The following is a 19,354-nucleotide window of genomic DNA, read 5'->3' as shown; positions in this document are numbered from 1 at the left end:
TTGATGAAAATGATGTTCTGGAAATATAGGACTCATGACTTTACTTACAATCAATCAGTCATTCAATCAATAAAATGCAAAAAAACAAAACAAAAAAAAGGTAAATAAAAACAAGTAATTACATTAACAACACTTAAACATAAAGGTACATGCATCTATAGGCATTTCTTACTTAAACATGTACTGTTTTGTTAAATTGAAAATGTATCTAATTTATTTCATAATTTAGATTGTTTTTATTTTAGTTGAAAAGTAATTTAAGATATATTTACATTTTTTTAATTTAAATTTTAACCAAACAAATTAAACATATGTAAAATAAAATGAACCCTAAACCTAAATATTAAGATACAACATATACTTAAACACTACTGTATACTAAATACTTGAAACACTAAAAACATTTGACTACGTTTTAGTGCCACCTGCTGGTAATAATGAATCCCTACAACTTCAATCCTCGAAATGTACAAGTTCTACTGTAAAACCTGTTTTATACAAACTACAGTTATTGTGGATATAAATAAGTTGGGCTTTGCAGAATTTCAGTATCATCAAATAATCAACAGCTCTTCCTCAGAAGAAACTGAAACACTTTGAAATGCCTTAAATGACAAATGTGCTCATTTGCAGAGGGACTGTGAAACCTTTTAGGACTGATGTGCAGTTTTCAGTTTCACTTTTATAGTGAAATAATAGAAATGTATTTACTGTAGGTTGGATCAGTTTTCTGTGTAATGGAAAACACATATAATGGGTTAACAAATCCATTAATATAAAGGTTTTAATAGCTTTCTTCAGATTCATCAGATTCATGCTACAAACCCATGAAGGAACACAGACCATCATTCACAAAGCATGAGAATATTTTTCAGTTGTACATGTTTTATTTGCAACCTTTACATACTACTTACAAAACGTAAGATACTGTATTATGGCAAGTTTTTGAATAAGTACTATGTCAGTAAAAAAAAAAGCTGCAGTAGGTGACTTTTTTTAAAAAAAAATATATATATTTTTTTTTACATATTTGTTAAACCTGTCATTATGTCCTGAAAGTAGAATATGAGACAGATGATTTGTGAAAAAAATCAAGTTCCTCTGGCTCCTCCCAGTGTCCTATTGCCATTTGCAGAAATACATCGCTCCCGGTGAGAAACAACCAATCAGAGCTGCGGTCCGTAACTTTGTTTGTGTTCAGAAAAATGTATATAATAAGCGAGTACACCATGAATCCATTTTCCAAACCGTGTTTTTAGCTTGTCCTGAATCACTAGGGTACACCTATAATAAGTGTTTATATTCGGACTATTTTAGATTGCTTCGGGGGTACCGCGGCGGAGTAACCCAGTACCTTTGTGATTCTTCATAGACATAAACAGAGAGAAGTAGTTCCGGCTACGATGTTCTTCCGCAAGACGCAAGCAGTTCTGTTTATTAACCACTAGAGCGTCAAAAGTTACCAACTGCAGCTTTAAAGGGATATTTCACCCAAATCTGTCATGATTTAATCATGATTTAATCACCCTCAAGTTGTTTCCGTCTGTTGAACACAAAAGCAGATATTTTAAAGAATTTTGATAAACAAACAGTTGATGGTAGCCATTGACTTCCATTGCATTGACTTTTTTCATAATGGCTTTGCGATTTACAGATCATAAAGCATGTAAATACACGAATGCATGTTTGTGTTATTAAATGCCATACAGTGCAACAGTACTTTGGGTCTAAGCTCCGTCTCTCTGTTCGTCAGTGGGACACTTGGTGATGAAGATGAAGGATGAAGACACCTGTTGATTAGATTAGACTCCTAGATTCATAAAATTATTATTTTCATATTTCGCCTGACATGGTAACCAAGGCAACTGTTCGAGGACTTTGCGCTACGATCTATAGAAGTAAGATTAACAAAACATTTAGTACTGTCATTAATACTGTATAATGGACCAACATAATAAAGTAATAAATATTTGCTTACAGTTTAATTTACTAACAAATGCAAAAAAAAAAAAAAAAACAATAATAAAAAAAATTTAAAAGGTAATTTATACATGGCATATATTTATACGTGATATCTGACTCTGAGGTAGAAACTGGTACCCGTTTGCTCTCTCTCTCATCCGGGCTTAGCAACAGCACTGGGAGACATTGCATTGGTCAGAACAGACTGAAGGAAGCCCTGCAGTTCGTTACATCTCCTGTCAGTCAAACAGAACACGAACCAAGACCTGGTTCCCGGCTACAGGAGAAAACAAGAGCACTGAGCTGGATAATTACCCCGCCGTGAGGATGCTGAGAGCCGCCCTCTTCTGTCTCTCTCCGCCACTCAACTCTGGATGCATCGGATCGCTTTTATTAAGATGCATCATTTGATCTCTGTGCACCTGCATGCGTTCGCTTTCATTTGATTTCAAAATGCGTACATCTAGATTAGAATGAGGATGCCAAACACCTTTCGCCTGCTCTGCAGAATCCGATTAAATACTATAAACGGGGGTTGAATTGACAGATCAGAGGCAGTGTAATTGCTTTGATTGTTTTTAAGATCATAAATCATCTATCAAATATCTGTGCATCATTTACTAAGCTTAATTCGTCTTACAAGCATCGATCCAGGTAAGAATCATATTTCAAAATCATATTAATATTCATACGCAGATTGTAAGGTTGCATACTAGCTAGGTGTGTTTTTGATGCAGTATGCAGTGTGTTTTGCAAACCTGCATCTCTGCTACGTGCATTGCGCAGCAACCAATCAATCAATGCCATTGATGTGTTCAGAAGTGTTACATTGTTCGACATGATCAAACCATGGCAGCTTGCCCTATGGGATGCAAAAAGACAATATTAACGGTGATTGCATGAGGCTTAATGTGGCATCGTTGTTGCAGTGATGCATTGCAGTGCATCATGTATTAAAACACCATGCATCCATATTTGAATGACTTGGATTTTAAGCATGCATCTATGACAGCTCAGAGAAACCCATGTGGGGTTGGATGGGACTGTACATATTGTACCTAATAATGTAGGTTACTAAGCAATGTACTGTACAGCAGTCTGCCTACACACTCCAATTCTGCATTGCAGACTAAATGATGACACATCACAACACACTCCCACTCTGTAAATGTAGGGCAATGCGTGCAAGAGTTTGCTTTGGATTTCATGTATGAATAGAATTTTTTTTTTTATATAAAATATACAATAGCAAGACTAGGATGATCAATCAATAAGATTTTATTCCCAGTGATATGCAGTGTGTTCATAGTGTATGTGAAAACTGACATTATAGGAATAGCGAAAAAATAAATAAAATAAAAACAAATAAATAATGGTTCAAATGGGGACTGAACAACTCGATCAACACAAAAAGAGTTTCTGGTAAAAATGCAAACCACTTCTTTGATTATTATTTTTTTTAAATAAATTAATATATTATAAAAAGGTACAGTTAATCAGTGTGCTGTTTGTTAATAAAACCCTGATTCGGAGTTATGTATTTTGCTTTAAAGGTACAGTCCACACAGAAATATAAATTTGCTGAAAATTTACTCAGCCTTAGATGATTCAATATGTAGATGAGTTTGTTTCTTCATCAGATTTTGAGAAATGTAGCATCACATCACTTGTTCACCAATGGATGCTCGGCAGTGCATGGGTGCCGTCAGAATGAGAGTCCAAACAGTTGATAAAAACATCACAATAATCCACAAGTAATCCATACCACTCCAGTCCATCAGTTAATGTCTGGAGAAGACCAAAGCTGCGTTCTTGTAAGAAACAAATCCATCTACGATTTAACATCAAACCTGTTGCAACCAGCTAAAAGATCAAGAACCGTTTACAAGTGAAAACAGTCCAAAACAGCTTTAAACAAATATGTGTGTGGATTTTGATGCGAGAGACAACAGGAGATGGATTTTTTTTCACTGGAGGAAGTTTACATTTACATTTATTCATTTAGCAGACGCTTTTAAATTATTATGGATCATGGATTTAAGGCAAAAGCAAGTAGAAGAAAATTATCTTAATAATGGATCAGTTTCTTAATAAAAACAACTTTTTCACCAGGAATGGTGTGGATTATTGTGATGCTTTTATCAGCTGTTTGGACTCTCGTTCTGACGGCACCCATTCACTGTAGAGCATCCATTGCTGAGCAAGTGATGCAATGCTACATTTCTCCAAATCTGATGAAGAAACGAACTCTTGAGCGTCCTGAGGTTGAGTTTTAAATTGTAATTTTTGGGTAAATAATTTCAATGCTTTTTTTTATTGCTGCTGCATCATTCAAAATTAGTACAGTGTAGCACAATGCAATCGACCTTAGGACCTTTCCTCTCTCCATCCATCGTTCTTTCACTGTGTTTCATCTAATTAGCGTTCCTGTGGTGATGTGGTAAACAGCAGCTGATGCAGGAGAATCATTAGCTAATTGGCAGCATCGATGTTCTCCTCCCCGTCTGAAATCACTCACTGTTGCATCGGATTTCAAACCTTCGCTGATTTGTTTCTAGCCTCCTTAGAGTTTGAGGAAATTGTTTAACCAAATATAAAAAAGATTTTGATCAGCTCACCCTCAAAACGCTTGTACTTCTTCTGTAGCTTCTCCTCCTCGTCTTTTACGGCATTGTCCTTCTGTCTGTTCCTCATACAAAGCTTTTGTACAACTGAGGACTGAGAAATCAAGATGAAACATTATTTTACTGCCATGCTGACTGATTAGATCATATTTGGCCATTTTGAGATGACTGGAGTCCACTGATAACCCTCAAAACCAACCTAACTATCAGTTTTCAGATTTTCTAGTCAATCATGAATAAACAATCAAATGAGGATCCGTGATTGAAAAATGAATCGTGTGCCCGTGTTTTACCGTAGTTCTCAGACAAAATAATGAGCTCTAACATCACTGCATAATACTAGAGATGTACTATGGCAGAATCATTGATTTTCATGAAGGTGCTGAAGTCGACACTTTCACCGCTGCAGATGCCAATGCAAAAGTATTGCTCCTGCAAAAAAAGCAATTCCTAGAGAACCCAGGAAGGTCTTTACATTTGCGAGACTTTAAAATCACATTTCTGAGTTTGACAAAAGTACTGTAAATCTGAATATGACCCTAAACAACCTTTGGACACTCACAAATGCCAGAATATCATTGCATTAGATACGGAATATCAAAGCAAGCGTCTGTATCATCTCAAATGCTGCTTCTCTACACTAACTTATTTTAAGTTTCAAAATCTTTTAATCAAGTGTTTTGGAGATTTTAAGGGGACATACAGTATGAGGTCAGTTCTCCTCAAGTTCAAATAAATAACACTTGCTTTGATATTTTGTTATGGTGAGTGTGATTTCACCAAGTACAACATGTTCCTGGATCAACATCCCAATCAACCAATCCGAATTGAGATATAACTTTTCAAGAAATGTCTGTTTTATGCTTAAAATCAGGGTTAGGTGCTTCTACACTCTTGTTAATCGGCCATCATTTCCCTCTGATTTTAGGAACAGATTATAGGGTTAGGTTTATATTTTTGGACAATAATGTTGATCAAAAGATGTTGATCCAGAAATATGTCTTATTTGGCAAAATCACGGCGACCATTTAGTTATGTACCTATGTGACAATGATGTACTGATATTTTAACATCCAAATACATTTCGAGATCACTGTATATGACCTCAATGACTAGAAATAGCACTTTTCCGGCTAAGTGGTTCAAATAATTTTTACATCAAGAAGCTCATACGTTTGATTAATAATTCATGACCGCTAAAAACCTTCTCTCATTCAGTCTGAATAATGTAACGCCCCTCAAGATGAATCTGAAGGGCCGGTAAGGACAGAAGAGGAGGAGTATGTGTTTGCTGGCGTCTCAGAACGTTTCAGAAGAGCTAGACAGAGCGTAGAGTAGAGGACTGTGAATATATTAGCAAGCACCACTAAAAAACATGCAGGGATTTTGAGTTTATTCAGTGAAACTGCACACCTCAGATAACAACCATCTACTGAAAGACGACTGGGGGGAAAGAAATGGTGTTAGTAAATTTCAAAGTAACATTCTTGAATTAAACATAAAATGGAAGAAGAAAAACTTCACACAACACACTCCAATAATCTTTATTTACTACAAAAAAAGACCTACAAATATATTTATATACATATTTCATTATTGTTTAAATCTGCATAGTGTTTACATTTGCATATTAAATTATATCGCAATTGTTTAGATATTACTCATTTCAACATTTACATACTATATTGCGATATAAAAGAAAATGTTTTTACACTAGAGAATAATTCATCTTTCTATGCATGAGCATTTGCATGTTTATATATTATGCTTACATTGACATATTGTTGACATTTACATATGAATTATATTGCGATATGGCATTTTGGTCACACTTTATGTTAAAGTCCAATTCTTGCTATTAACAAACCATTAACTATAACCTCAATAAACTCCTAATTTTCTTCTTATTAACAGTTAGAGAGGTAGTTTATGTATGGGGTTAGATTAGGGATATAGAATATTGTCATGCAGAATATGTGCTTTATAAGTACTAATAAACAGCCAATGTATTAATAATAATAATAATGCTAATGAGCAACTAGTTACTAGTGAGAAATGTTTCCTATACCAAATTGTAACCAACATTTCTACGCTGTACAAAAAAAATTATATTTTAAAGATTATTGAAGGACTTTTGACTTTTTTCTTTCTACTTCTAAATTGTAAGCCTAATTCAATGTCTTAATTTCTGTTTCTTTCTAATTATTTGTGAAATGTAACAAAATCTATGCATTTCTGATTGACAGTTGTCAGCGACTGTGTGTTTCTGGTCATGGTGCATGGAAATCATGTAATAATTCAGATCAGTCGATGTAGGACATTTATCCAGGATGCATCCTACACATCCTGAGCTGCTGTCTGTTTTAATATCTCTAATCTAGCCGGCGCAGAAATCAGCCACTGTAAATATTCACTAGCAGTAACCTAATTCAAGAACATCATTTACTACTAAGAAACAATCACAGCTATACAGATGCATTTATATTCATTCATGTGCAAATATCCCTGTAGTCACGTTCTATAGGGGTCGTTTTCTCCATTAGTACACAAGGGAAGCACACTGGAAGAACCCGGGCTATTTTTAGATCCTTGTCTAGGTCACAATGTGAATCATTTCCTCTACTAGGATGCCGTTGGCAAGATCCAAGCAACATGCACCACACTCTATTCTCACATGAGCCTGCGTTTACTGCGGTTATTTGCATGGATGAGTGTGGGTGCATTTTAAGATGTTCTTAAATACTTACTTTCATAGTGGCTTACACTCCTGGAGAAATGTATTTAATCAGAATGGACTCTCTTTAAGTAATAGTTCACCTGAAAATGTAAATTTAATTTGCTGGGAATGTCTTCAACCTCAGATCATCTGAGATGTAGATTGAGTTTGTTTCATCCTAGAAATAGATTAGGAGAAATGTAGCATTCAATCACAATGGATGCTCTGCAGTGAATGGGTGCCGTCAGAATGAGAGTCCAAACAGCTGATAAATACATCACAATAATCCACAAGTAATGCAAATAGCTTTTTCTATTAAAAAAAAGTCATCACATCCGAATCTAGAGAGAAATCAGCACATATCAAGTACTGTTTACAAGCAAAAACTAATATGTGGGTAGATTTTGATGTGAGACAGCAACAGGTGATGGACTTTTTCACTGGAGGAAGCATAATTATGGACTCGTATTTTTGTCGCCAGAAGTGATGGTTATGTCTTGATGCATTTGTTTCTTAAAAACACGCAGTTTTTGGCTTCTCAACTGGAGTGCTGTGGATTATTGTGATGTTTTTATCAGCTGTTTGGACTCTCATTCTGACGGCACCCATTCACTGCATAGCATCCATTGTGATTGAATGCTACATTTCTCCAAATCTGATGAAGAAACAAACTCATCTACATCTTGGATGGCCTGAGGGTGAGTAAATGTTAAAAACTGAATGTGAATAGCTGAGATCATTTGGAAAAAGCGTCCAGTGTCTCTCTGGATCTTTCTCTGCAGTGTAGTGTGTATTTTTCCTGGTGTCTTTGTGAAAGCAGCTGTCACACCGTCGCTCGCAGGAACAGCAATGCAGCGCTTCTGTTGTGCAGCTCCACACAAAGACCAGAGTGGGTTTGACAATATATCCACTGTAATGAAATTACACCGCATTAGTGCAACAGGCGCTAAAATGATGTCAGGAAGACTGAAACTGGGTGAAAGTTACTCAGCTGCAGAAATGCATGGGCTGGTTTCCTCTTGATCCTAGACTAAATGCAAAACTTTAACAGAGAACATCTGTGGTAATGGATTGAGCTGTGATTGGTGAACGGTCACTTCAGTTTTGAAGAGAAAATGGGAGTAAAACAAAAAAATTCAGTGAGAAAAATTACATAGATGCATTGATTAATGGGGAGCAACTGAACAAATGATTCGTAAACAAGGACTTCTATGAAAATATTTGTAGAATAATATGCAATGACTTTAGCCAAAATGTCATTACAGTTATTTAAAAAAATATATACATTAAATTTTGATTAAAGATTATGATGACAAACATAATAACAACTGATACTTCATTCCAAAAAGTAAAAAGTTTAAAGAATTTAATTCGTTTTTAAATATTAAGCATTACAACATCAGATATTATTAACATTTTGGTATACTATTATTTTGGTTTTACAGGATATGATTATATTGTTGGATGTAATGAACAGTAGCTTCACTCCAAAAATTTATTCTTACTCAGTAGTTTTTGACTTGTTAAACAGTACAAATATATCAAAGCTAAATTAGTTTTTGCTTAAAACCAGAAAACAAAAATAATCTTCAAATGGGGTTAGAAAAATAAAACTTAATTACTAAATTAAAAGGGAAACAAGATCATTTTTCTTACCCTACCAGCAGATAGTTTTCATGTTTTAAACAGAAACTCACCTAATTTTAATAAATTGCTCAGAAGACTGGATTTAATATCTTATGTAATTTTCCTTTTCAAATAAATGCGTATTAATTGAAGAATGTTTCGATATTTGTACTAGAAAAACAAGACAAAAGAAAATCAATTAACGTGTTTATAATAAGCAATTTTATTCACAGAAAAAAAAACTCAAAGAATTTTATCAAGAATTACACTTACAAAAAAAAAAAAACTATTTTCCTAAGATTTTCATAATTCTGGCCGAGGAACTTAAATGTAAAAAGCCTCAATTTTGATTTCATGCATCTCTGAGGAAATTGTTTTTATTTTAAAAGATAAGGTTCAGAGTTAGCAGACTGTGTGTTGTTGTCTGTCCTCAGGTAAAGCAGAAGCATGTTGACCAGCATCACCGAGAGCATCTTCTGCTGTCTGATGGGAAAGACGACCAGTGTTGTGCTTCCGGTCAAATCATCCGACGGCAAGCCGGCTGACGGATTCGAGTTCGTGGAGGTGAAACCGGGCCGTGTGCTGCGCGTTCGCCACATCCTCCCTGAACGGTCTGCTACGACAGAATCTCAACCAGAAGCGGGCAGCAGCGTCCACTGCAAGCGCAAGATCACAGTGTACCGCAACGGCCAGCTGGTGATCGAGAACCTGGGAGACGTCCTCCACGCCGAGATCCTGCAGTGTCAGAACGGAGACGTGGAGCAGTGCAGCACAGTGGAGGTGGAGCTGTCCGATTACACCACTGCACCCTCGTCCCCTGATTCCAGACCCGCTCCGCCGCTTCCCACCTCAGACCAGCAGAAGCCGGCTCCTCCTCCCAGACGCCGGCGGAGGAGACCCAAGCGCACCGTGCTGATCGACACCGAGCGCAGCATCAGCAGCTGTAAGGGGACGCATTCGGACGTGGCGCTCTTCTTCATCCACGGCGTGGCCGGCTCGCTGCACATCTGGGGGAGTCAGCTGGATTTCTTTTCACGGCTGGGTTACGAGGTCATCGCCCCGGATTTGGCGGGTCACGGCGGCAGCACGGCCCCGCAGATAGCAGCGGCGTACACCTTCTACGCCCTCGCCGAGGACCTGCGCGCCATATTTAAGAGATACGCCAGAAAACGAAACATCCTCATCGGTCACTCCTACGGGTAAACACTTTTTTGCATTACACAGTATCTGTCAAAAGCATGGACAGACATTTCTGAGAATTCATTTTAATCTACTAAAATAACAGTAAAATGATGAGAAATGACAAATATGTTGCAATTAAAAATAATTATATATATACATATATGAGCTACTTCTTGGATAATATTCCAGATCTAATCGCTCTATACATTCATCAACATGCTTCATGAGGTGCATCCTAAGATGTTTTTTTTTTAAATATATTGAACATGCTCTTTACTTCACTATCCGCTCCAGCTCATCCACTTCTATAAAAAATTTAAAAAATGCAAGTTTTTTTTTAAAGTCGTGAAAGAAGCTTTCAACTGAATTTGTTTGCTCAAAAATACAGTAAAAACAATAAAATTGTGCAATATTATTACAATTTAAAATAACAATTTTCTATGTGAATATATTGTAAAATATAATTTATTTCTGTGATGCACAGCTGTATTTTCAGCATCATTACTCCAGTCTTCAGAGTGTCACATGTTCTTCAGAAATGCTTTAGAAATATTTTAGTATTTTTAAATAAATAAATGCTGACTTTGTGACCTTTCTATAGATAGATAGATAAAAATTGATAGCCTAAATGATCTGTAAGTCGCTTTGGATGAAAGCATCTGCTAAATGCGCATATATATATATATATATATATATATATTCCAAAGCACAAGCAGAAACCTTCAACTTTAAAAGGTTTTAGATCATGGGAAATTAATTTAGTCTATTAGAGAGTTGTTATAGTTAAATTAAACTAAATCGCAAGTTATTATTGCTTTTTGTTAATAGAAATAAAGCTGAATAAATTATGTTGTATAGTATTGCATTTAATTTTTTTTTTTTATAAAAACTAATAAAAATTATACAAATTTAATAAAATATGAGAACTGAAAAAATGGGGGGAAAATTAATAAATACTATAATTGTCTATAAATATTGCTAAAACTAAAAGGATTAATAATTGCTTTCATTAATATAAAATAATTATTTTTATGAAAAACAAATTAGAAATGAGACTAACTGGAATTAAATATGTACTAAAATTAGTTACAAATTAACAAAATTCTATTGAAATATATAAAGAAAAACGAATAAAAGTGACAAAATGTCTAAAACTTGCAAAACTGAAAATATTAAAAATATAAAAAACAACATTATATAAAAATACTAAAATAATACTGATTTAGTCAAGCTTGCCAAACCGTGACTGCTACTGTAATTGTATAATTACTTTATTTCTCCTCCTGGCAGGGTGTCGTTCTGTACGTTCCTGGCACACGAGTATCCGGAGCAGGTGCATAAGGTGGTGATGATCAACGGAGGCGGCCCCACGGCGCTGGAGCCCAGCCTGTGCTCCATCTTCCAGCTTCCCTCCTGCGTCCTGCACTGTCTGTCTCCCTGTCTGGCCTGGAGCTTCCTCAAGTAAGAGCGCAACACAACAACAACTGCAGAAACAAGAGTCGTCTGAGCACAACCTGCAGCATGGTAATAACAAGTCTCTTCTTCTGTTTTCCGCTCAGAGCTGGTTTCGCCAGGCAGAGAGCTAAAGAGAAGCAGCTTCTGAAAGAGGGAAACGCTTTTAATGTGTCTCCGTTCGTCCTGCGAGCGATGATGAGCGGTCAGTACTGGCCTGAGGGGGATGAGGTTTACCACGCCGAGCTGACCGTCCCTATACTGCTGGTGCACGGCATGCACGACAAGTTTGTGCCGATTGATGAGGACCAGCGGATGGCAGAGGTTTGAGCACTTCCAATAAAACTTCATTTCTTGTATAAGTACAGAGCCTTCTCTGGCTGCGTCACAATTTACTAGTTTAGTAAATGTACTCTGGAAAGAAATCAAAATGTAACTTTTTAGGAGGTCTTGAAATAAATTATAGGAGTTTCTTGTGATAAATTTTAGGACTTATTTTGCAGTAAATTTCAGGACCTTTTATGCAGTACATTTTAAAACATTTGCTATAAATTTTAGGACATTTCTTCAAGTCATTTTAGGACTTTTTAAGATCAATTTTGGGACATTTTTGCGATATGCTTTAGGGCTTTATTGCTATAAAATGTAGAACATTTTTTCAATAACTTTAATAACATTTTTCCAATACATTTTAGTACTAGTTTAGGACTTTCATACAAGCAAGAAATACTTAAATACTGACTAAAATATGATTTAATAAATATGAATAAATTATCAAAATAGAATTGTATTGCAAATGCAATTTTTTAATTGCAATACAATAAAAAAAACACTTCAATAATGATAACCTAACGAGATTCACCATCAATAAGAATAAAAAAAAAAAACTTTTTTCAACTTTAAATATTATTTACATTACAATATTTACATAAGTATTTAGAAATACATTTTATATGTTCATGTATTGTATAAATATATTTTTAATATGTTTTTTATATTTTTAAAATGTCTGAAGCATAGGTTACATTAAAATTACATTAAAATGCTCCCACAATAATAATAAAAAAAAAGTTCCACCAGAAAATGTTATGACATTTCAAGCAGAACAGCTTTTCATTATACTTTATTATATAAATGCATATATTATATATATATTTTTTTTTGTAAATGTAAATCGTCTTCTTTTCAGATCCTCTTGTTTGCATTCCTGAAAGTGATCGAGGAAGGCAGTCACATGGTGATGATGGAGTGTCCCGAGACGGTCAACACGCTCCTGCACGAGTTCTTCCTCTGGGAACCTGACAGCGCCAAAAAGGATACGGTTACCATGGTAACAGCCAGCCAGACCTCAGCCGACGAGGCCCCTCCCATCCAGACGCTCGCCGTTGCCAACAGCTTCAGCAGCACAGCGACGCTCAAGGTCAACAAGCCCCTTAACAAGTAACCTGTGATTGAGGTTTTCGGGGTGAACCCATCAGAAGGCTGTTGATGGCAGGCTGTCCAACCCTCACTTTGGCTGAGAGCTGGTTTTTGGTCAGAAGGCCTAAGCGGGTGTCCAGAAGGGGGTAAGAGAGATTCACGGGTTCGAAGAGACTCTCTAGTGATGAGGGAAAAGCAGAAGATGGTTTTAAACCAATAATGGTGGTTTATGACGTCACGACGCCTTTGTTTCTCTATGCTACCTTTGGCCAATAACGTTCCTTCTTGTGCTGTCTAAAGACTGGATGTTCGTACAGAGGATGAAAATCAAGTGTGACTTGATTCCAGACAAGACTGAAGTTCGGGAAAGAGAAGACATTTCTGAAGTTAATGATAAAAAAACAAAACAAGAGAGAGTTTAAAGTCAACATGAAACCTATTTTACTTCCATAATATGACATACAGTACTGGTCATTACAAGACGTAAAAGTACAATTACGAAAAACAGCTGTTACTTTAAAATAATGAGCATAATAAAATAATCGTGCGTAATGTGATTGGAAAATAACAGGGTTGTGTTCATGCTGACTTTAAAGAACGTTTTCTACAAAATCTGTGTTCACGTGACGTCTTTCTCGTACTAACACATTTTACCGTCTTCCCTCATCAATCAAATCCACTGCTTGGAGTGCAAGAGCGAATGAAAACAGATGTGTGAGGTACTCAATCCTGTCAAAACATCTTAAAAAGATAACGTACCGTAAGCGAACACACGCATTTTACTTGAAACTAATCGTGTGAGTTTAAAAACAAAACCACAGATGTCGGTTCAGGACAAGGGTAAAACAGGACAAGGGTAAACAATGACTGTCACAAGGGGAAATTTCATGCACTTGTCTCCTAGCAACTAGAAAGTCGGGCATTAGAGCAAATACATGGTGCGCGCGCGAGAGAGAGAGAGAGAGAGAGAGAGAGAGAGGGATGATGCCACCTGCAACAACATGACACGGTGCTGAGGAAAAACAGGATATAAGCTATAATATCAGGATGCATTCATACAGAGCGGATTGCTTTAAAGTTGGAATTTAATATTTAAATGATATTGTGAATATCTAGTGAGCAATTATGCTCAATAGGACAGACCATCAGTTTATGCAAAGAATAACATGCAGCTTCGGCATGCATCCGATTGGTTAGAATGACAACAAGTAGTCTAAGGATAAATGGATTAACGTGGAGGTCTGGTCCGTCTAACCCTCCATCATCACATAGACATCATGAGATCTCTGCAGGCTCCTCACCTTTATGCAATGAAAGCAGTCAAACATCATAATATATCAAATTTAAATTATGTAACATAAAATCCCACTGATCATTTGAAGAATGCTGACTCCACACTGTAGTTGTTTTTAAACTAATAATTAATAACATGACAATGAAAGGCTTTCATGAACATTACCGTCCAAAAGATTGGAGTCAGTACGTTTTTATTTTTAAAGAAAAATTACTACTTGTATTCAACAAGGATGCATTCAATTGATCGAAATTGACAGTAAATATATTTGTAATATTACAAAAGATTTCCATTGCAAACGCTACTCAACAGCTACTGTGTTCAGCATTGATAATAATCAGAAATGTTTGCAAATCAGCATATTAGAAAGATTTCTGAAGGAGCATGTGACACTGAAGACTGGAGTAAAGAAAGCTTTGCAACACGGCAATTTTAAGATCCAGTCACAGTTTGAAATGTAATAATTATTCACCTCATTATTGTATTTACTGTATTTTCAATCAAATAAATGCAGCCTTGGTGACTTTTCAAAAACAAATAAAACTAGTGTAACTAAATTCCCATTTAACAACAACAACAACAACATTACAACAATGCAACACACTGATTCAACCTCTAATAGCATAACACACGTTCTTCTGGAAGAACATGTACACTTTTTTTGATCTGTTGAAGAAATGTAGACCTTATTATCAGCTCAGTTATTTTACATGCACGCGATGTGATTGATAGAAGAATTTAAGATATATAAAGGAAAAATTGTGGCGTGGATTACAGTGATTACAGCTGAACGCCTCTATAATTCTTCTGAAGCCCTGTGGGTGGCATCCGTTGCCTGCTGTCGTTTAGTTTCATCCCTCAGTTTGTAAACACACACTAAAATGCATTTACAGTGATGCACTTACTGTACAATCCAAGCCTGTGGAGTGATACTGGATAATGCATGGTCAGAATAAGACAAACATTCTAATAAGACTATTCTCTTATTAACATGTATGATATTTAAATCTTGTGACTATATGTTCAAAACGGCGTATATTTTAGCATTTCTCCCAGTGCAGACTTCCACTGAAAGTGCATTACTGTACATGCGTTGTTCCTTTGTTTTTACAAAAACAGTTTAAGTTGCACCAAACCCAGAAATATTTAAATGCTACTTGCATTTGCAGTTTCATTGTAATGCAACGCAAATGGAGTTAGATCATTTCACACATGATATGAATTGTATTGCAGCCGCTCCTGTGAATTAGAAAACAAAAACCAATCTGTTTTTGACCGAAAAAAATGTAATGCTTAAACCTTCTGGATAATACAGCACACTTGACTCACACTTGCATTTTGCTCATATACAGCTTTATCAAAGCGATATAAATAATTTCTCTGACATTTGATTGGAGGAAAGGATGGCTGAGCATCCCCATTTAAGATTGGCCCAAAAAAAAAAAAAAAAAAAATACAACAGACTCAGACTGTTAGGCCAGTGTGTAACCAACACCTAGCAACGATGTAGCAACATTCTAAAAAAACTAGCATCACATAGCAACACCCCCTGGCAACCTCCCATGTTGAGTTTACAATGTAACGGTTGCGTAACATTCTAGGTGTGTTTTGACGTTTGACATTCCTTGTTTCTAATTCACAGACAGGAGCATTAATGCTTTTCTGTGGAAGTAGTAGTCCGAGTGTCTGGAAGTGAAGAAACAATATAATGAAATACAATAAACAAACAATACTGGCCAGTACTGTTAAAATAAACTGCCAAAGGGAGTGAAAAGGAGACAAACAGACTAATATTTTTGGAGCGTGTGAGTGAAGTGGGTTTGGAGGAGATGAATATTATCTACAGATGACACTAAAGACTGATGGAGATGATGATGGACTCCTCTTCCTCTGGTCGAGTACTGATGTCAGTACATTGTGAACACTGTGGTTCAGTTTGTGTCAAATGTGTGTGTTACATATATCTATGGGAAAGTACTGTATGTGCACTGCCTGAAAATATGTGCATATAAAATGTAATGAAATCTATATAAAATGGGATTAAAAAAATGTAACACTTGCCGTCTTCTGTTTTTTTCCCTCCAAAACATCAAAGATTGATTTTATTCTTCATGACACACATTTATTTTTAATATTAATAATAATAAAAATAATAAACTGAGAATTTAGTGACCGACACACAGTCAGTGGTATCAAAAATATGACTAGAAAAGTATGTATAAAACTATATAAATATATAATTGTCTAGTTTTTAATACCCATTTACACACACACACACACACATATATATATATATATATATATATATATATATATATATATATATATATATATATATATATATATATATAATTCCATATATGTGTGTGTGTGTGTGTGTGTTTGTGTGTGTGAGTGAGAGAGAGAGAGAGAGAGAGAGAGAGAGAGAGAGATAGAGAGAGAAATAACAACAACATTATTACTACTACAATAAAAAAATCCAGCAAGTGATAGATATGTAAAAGTCCTTTTAGTCACACAATCATAAAATAATTTCTCAATTAATGCATTTTGCCATCATTGTCTATGGGTGAGGGAAAAAACAATGAATTATCTCATAATAATGGTGGCCGAGAGAGCCGGGTCCAACACTTTTTGGGGTCTCCTTGAAACATTTCCATTGTGGTCAGTACTGTTTGCAGCGCGTTTGTTAATTTGCATGTGTTTGAGGATTTGCAGCGTTTGTTAATTTGCATGTGTTTGAGGATTTGCAGCGTTTGTTAATTTGCATGTGTTTGAGGATTTGCAGCGTTTCTTAATTTGCATGTGTTTGAGGATTTGCAGCGTTTGTTAATTTGCATGTGTTTGAGGATTTGCAGCGTTTCTTAATTTGCATGTGCTGTGATGATTTGCAGCGTTTCTTAATTTGCATGTGTTTGATGATTTGCAGCGTTTCTTAATTTGCATGTGCTGTGATGATTTGCAGCGTTTCTTAATTTGCATGTGCTGTGATGATTTGCAGCGCTTCTTAATTTGCATGTGTTTGAGGATTTGCAGCGTTTCTTAATTTGCATGTGTTTGAGGATTTGCAGCGTTTCTTAATTTGCATGTGTTTGATGATTTGCAGCGTTTCTTAATTTGCATGTGTTTGATGATTTGCAGCGTTTCTTAATTTGCATGTGCTGTGATGATTTGCAGCGTTTCTTAATTTGCATGTGTTTGAGGATTTGCAGCGTTTCTTAATTTGCATGTGTTTGATGATTTGCAGCGTTTCTTAATTTGCATGTGCTGTGATGATTTGCAGCGTTTCTTAATTTGCATGTGTTTGAGGATTTGCAGCGTTTCTTAATTTGCATGTGCTGTGATGATTTGCAGCGTTTCTTAATTTGCATGTGTTTGAGGATTTGCAGCGTTCCTTAATGTGCATGTGTTGTGATGATTTGCAGCGTTTGTTAATTTGCATGTGTTTGAGGATTTGCAGCGTTTGTTAATTTGCATGTGTTTGAGGATTTGCAGCGTTTCTTAATTTGCATGTGTTTGAGGATTTGCAGCGTTTGTTAATTTGCATGTGTTTGAGGATTTGCAGCGTTTCTTAATTTGCATGTGCTGTGATGATTTGCAGCGTTTCTTAATTTGCATGTGTTTGATGATTTGCAGCGTTTCTTAATTTGCATGTGCTGTGATGATTTGCAGCGTTTCTTAATTTGCATGTGCTGTGATGATTTGCAGCGCTTCTTAATTTGCATGTGTTTGAGGATTTGCAGCGTTTCTTAATTTGCATGTGTTTGAGGATTTGCAGCGTTTCTTAATTTGCATGTGTTTGATGATTTGCAGCGTTTCTTAATTTGCATGTGTTTGATGATTTGCAGCGTTTCTTAATTTGCATGTGCTGTGATGATTTGCAGCGTTTCTTAATTTGCATGTGTTTGAGGATTTGCAGCGATTCTTAATTTGCATGTGTTTGATTTGCAGCGTTTCTTAATTTGCATGTGCTGTGATGATTTGCAGCGTTTCTTAATTTGCATGTGTTTGAGGATTTGCAGCGTTTCTTAATTTGCATGTGCTGTGATGATTTGCAGCGTTTCTTAATTTGCATGTGTTTGAGGATTTGCAGCGTTCCTTAATGTGCATGTGTTGTGATGATTTGCAGCGTTTCTTAATTTGCATGTGTTTGAGGATTTGCAGCGTTTCTTAATTTGCATGTGCTGTGATGATTTGCAGCGTTCCTTAATGTGCATGTGTTGTGATGATTTGCAGCGTTTCTTAATTTGCATGTGTTTGAGGATTTGCAGCGTTCCTTAATGTGCATGTGTTGTGATGATTTGCAGCGTTTCTTAATTTGCATGTGTTTGAGGATTTGCAGCGTTTCTTAATTTGCATGTGCTGTGATGATTTGCAGCGTTCCTTAATGTGCATGTGTTGTGATGATTTGCAGCGTTTCTTAATTTGCATGTGCTGTGATGATTTGCAGCGTTTCTTAATTTGCATGTGCTGTGATGATTTGCAGCGTTTCTTAATTTGCATGTGTTTGAGGATTTGCAGCGTTTCTTAATTTGCATGTGCTGTGATGATTTGCAGCGTTTCTTAATTTGCATGTGCTGTGATGATTTGCAGCGTTTCTTAATTTGCATGTGTTTGAGGATTTGCAGCGTTTCTTAATTTGCATGTGCTGTGATGATTTGCAGCGTTTCTTAATTTGCATGTGCTGTGATGATTTGCAGCGTTTCTTAATTTGCATGTGCTGTGATGATTTGCAGCGTTTCTTAATTTGCATGTGTTTGAGGATTTGCAGCGTTTCTTAATTTGCATGTGCTGTGATGATTTGCAGCGTTTCTTAATTTGCATGTGTTTGAGGATTTGCAGCGTTCCTTAATGTGCATGTGTTGTGATGATTTGCAGCATTTCTTAATGTGCATGTGTTTGAGGATTTGCAGCGTTTCTTAATTTGCATGTGCTTTGATGATTTGCAGCGTTTCTTAATTTGCATGTGTTTGAGGATTTGCAGCGTTTCTTAATTTGCATGTGCTGTGATGATTTGCAGCGTTTCTTAATTTGCATGTGTTTGAGGATTTGCAGCGTTCCTTAATGTGCATGTGTTGT

At 36.0% G+C, this 19,354-nt stretch overlaps 1 protein-coding gene across 1 annotated transcript; it reads left to right on the top strand.

Moving 5' to 3' along the window:
• Positions 1-2,122: 2,122 nt before the first annotated feature.
• Positions 2,123-15,729, top strand: LOC113112510 (protein ABHD8-like). The gene is made up of 5 exons (XM_026278160.1): positions 2,123-2,616; positions 9,363-10,127; positions 11,401-11,571; positions 11,670-11,886; positions 12,752-15,729. The coding sequence occupies exons 2-5, from the start codon at positions 9,376-9,378 to the stop codon at positions 13,004-13,006; spliced, it is 1,395 nt and encodes a 464-aa protein (XP_026133945.1). The 5' UTR covers positions 2,123-2,616; positions 9,363-9,375; the 3' UTR covers positions 13,007-15,729.
• Positions 15,730-19,354: the final 3,625 nt, after the last annotated feature.

Source organism: Carassius auratus, chromosome 2 (genome assembly GCF_003368295.1).
Source record: "Carassius auratus strain Wakin chromosome 2, ASM336829v1, whole genome shotgun sequence".
Taxonomy (NCBI): domain Eukaryota; kingdom Metazoa; phylum Chordata; class Actinopteri; order Cypriniformes; family Cyprinidae; genus Carassius; species Carassius auratus.
Note: the sequence above shows the minus strand (reverse complement) of the source record. Positions and strands in the feature narration are given on the sequence as shown.

What these genes read in the sequence shown, in the direction of transcription:
- LOC113112510 (XM_026278160.1), top strand. Translation starts at nt 9,376, where the DNA reads ATGTTGACCAGCATCACCGAGAGCATCTTCTGCTGTCTGATGGGAAAG. An exon ending in CTCATCGGTCACTCCTACGG is followed by an intron (nt 10,128 to 11,400) that starts GTAAACACTTTT and finishes TCCTCCTGGCAG; the next exon opens with GGTGTCGTTCTGTACGTTCC. An exon ending in CTGGCCTGGAGCTTCCTCAA is followed by an intron (nt 11,572 to 11,669) that starts GTAAGAGCGCAA and finishes TTTTCCGCTCAG; the next exon opens with AGCTGGTTTCGCCAGGCAGA.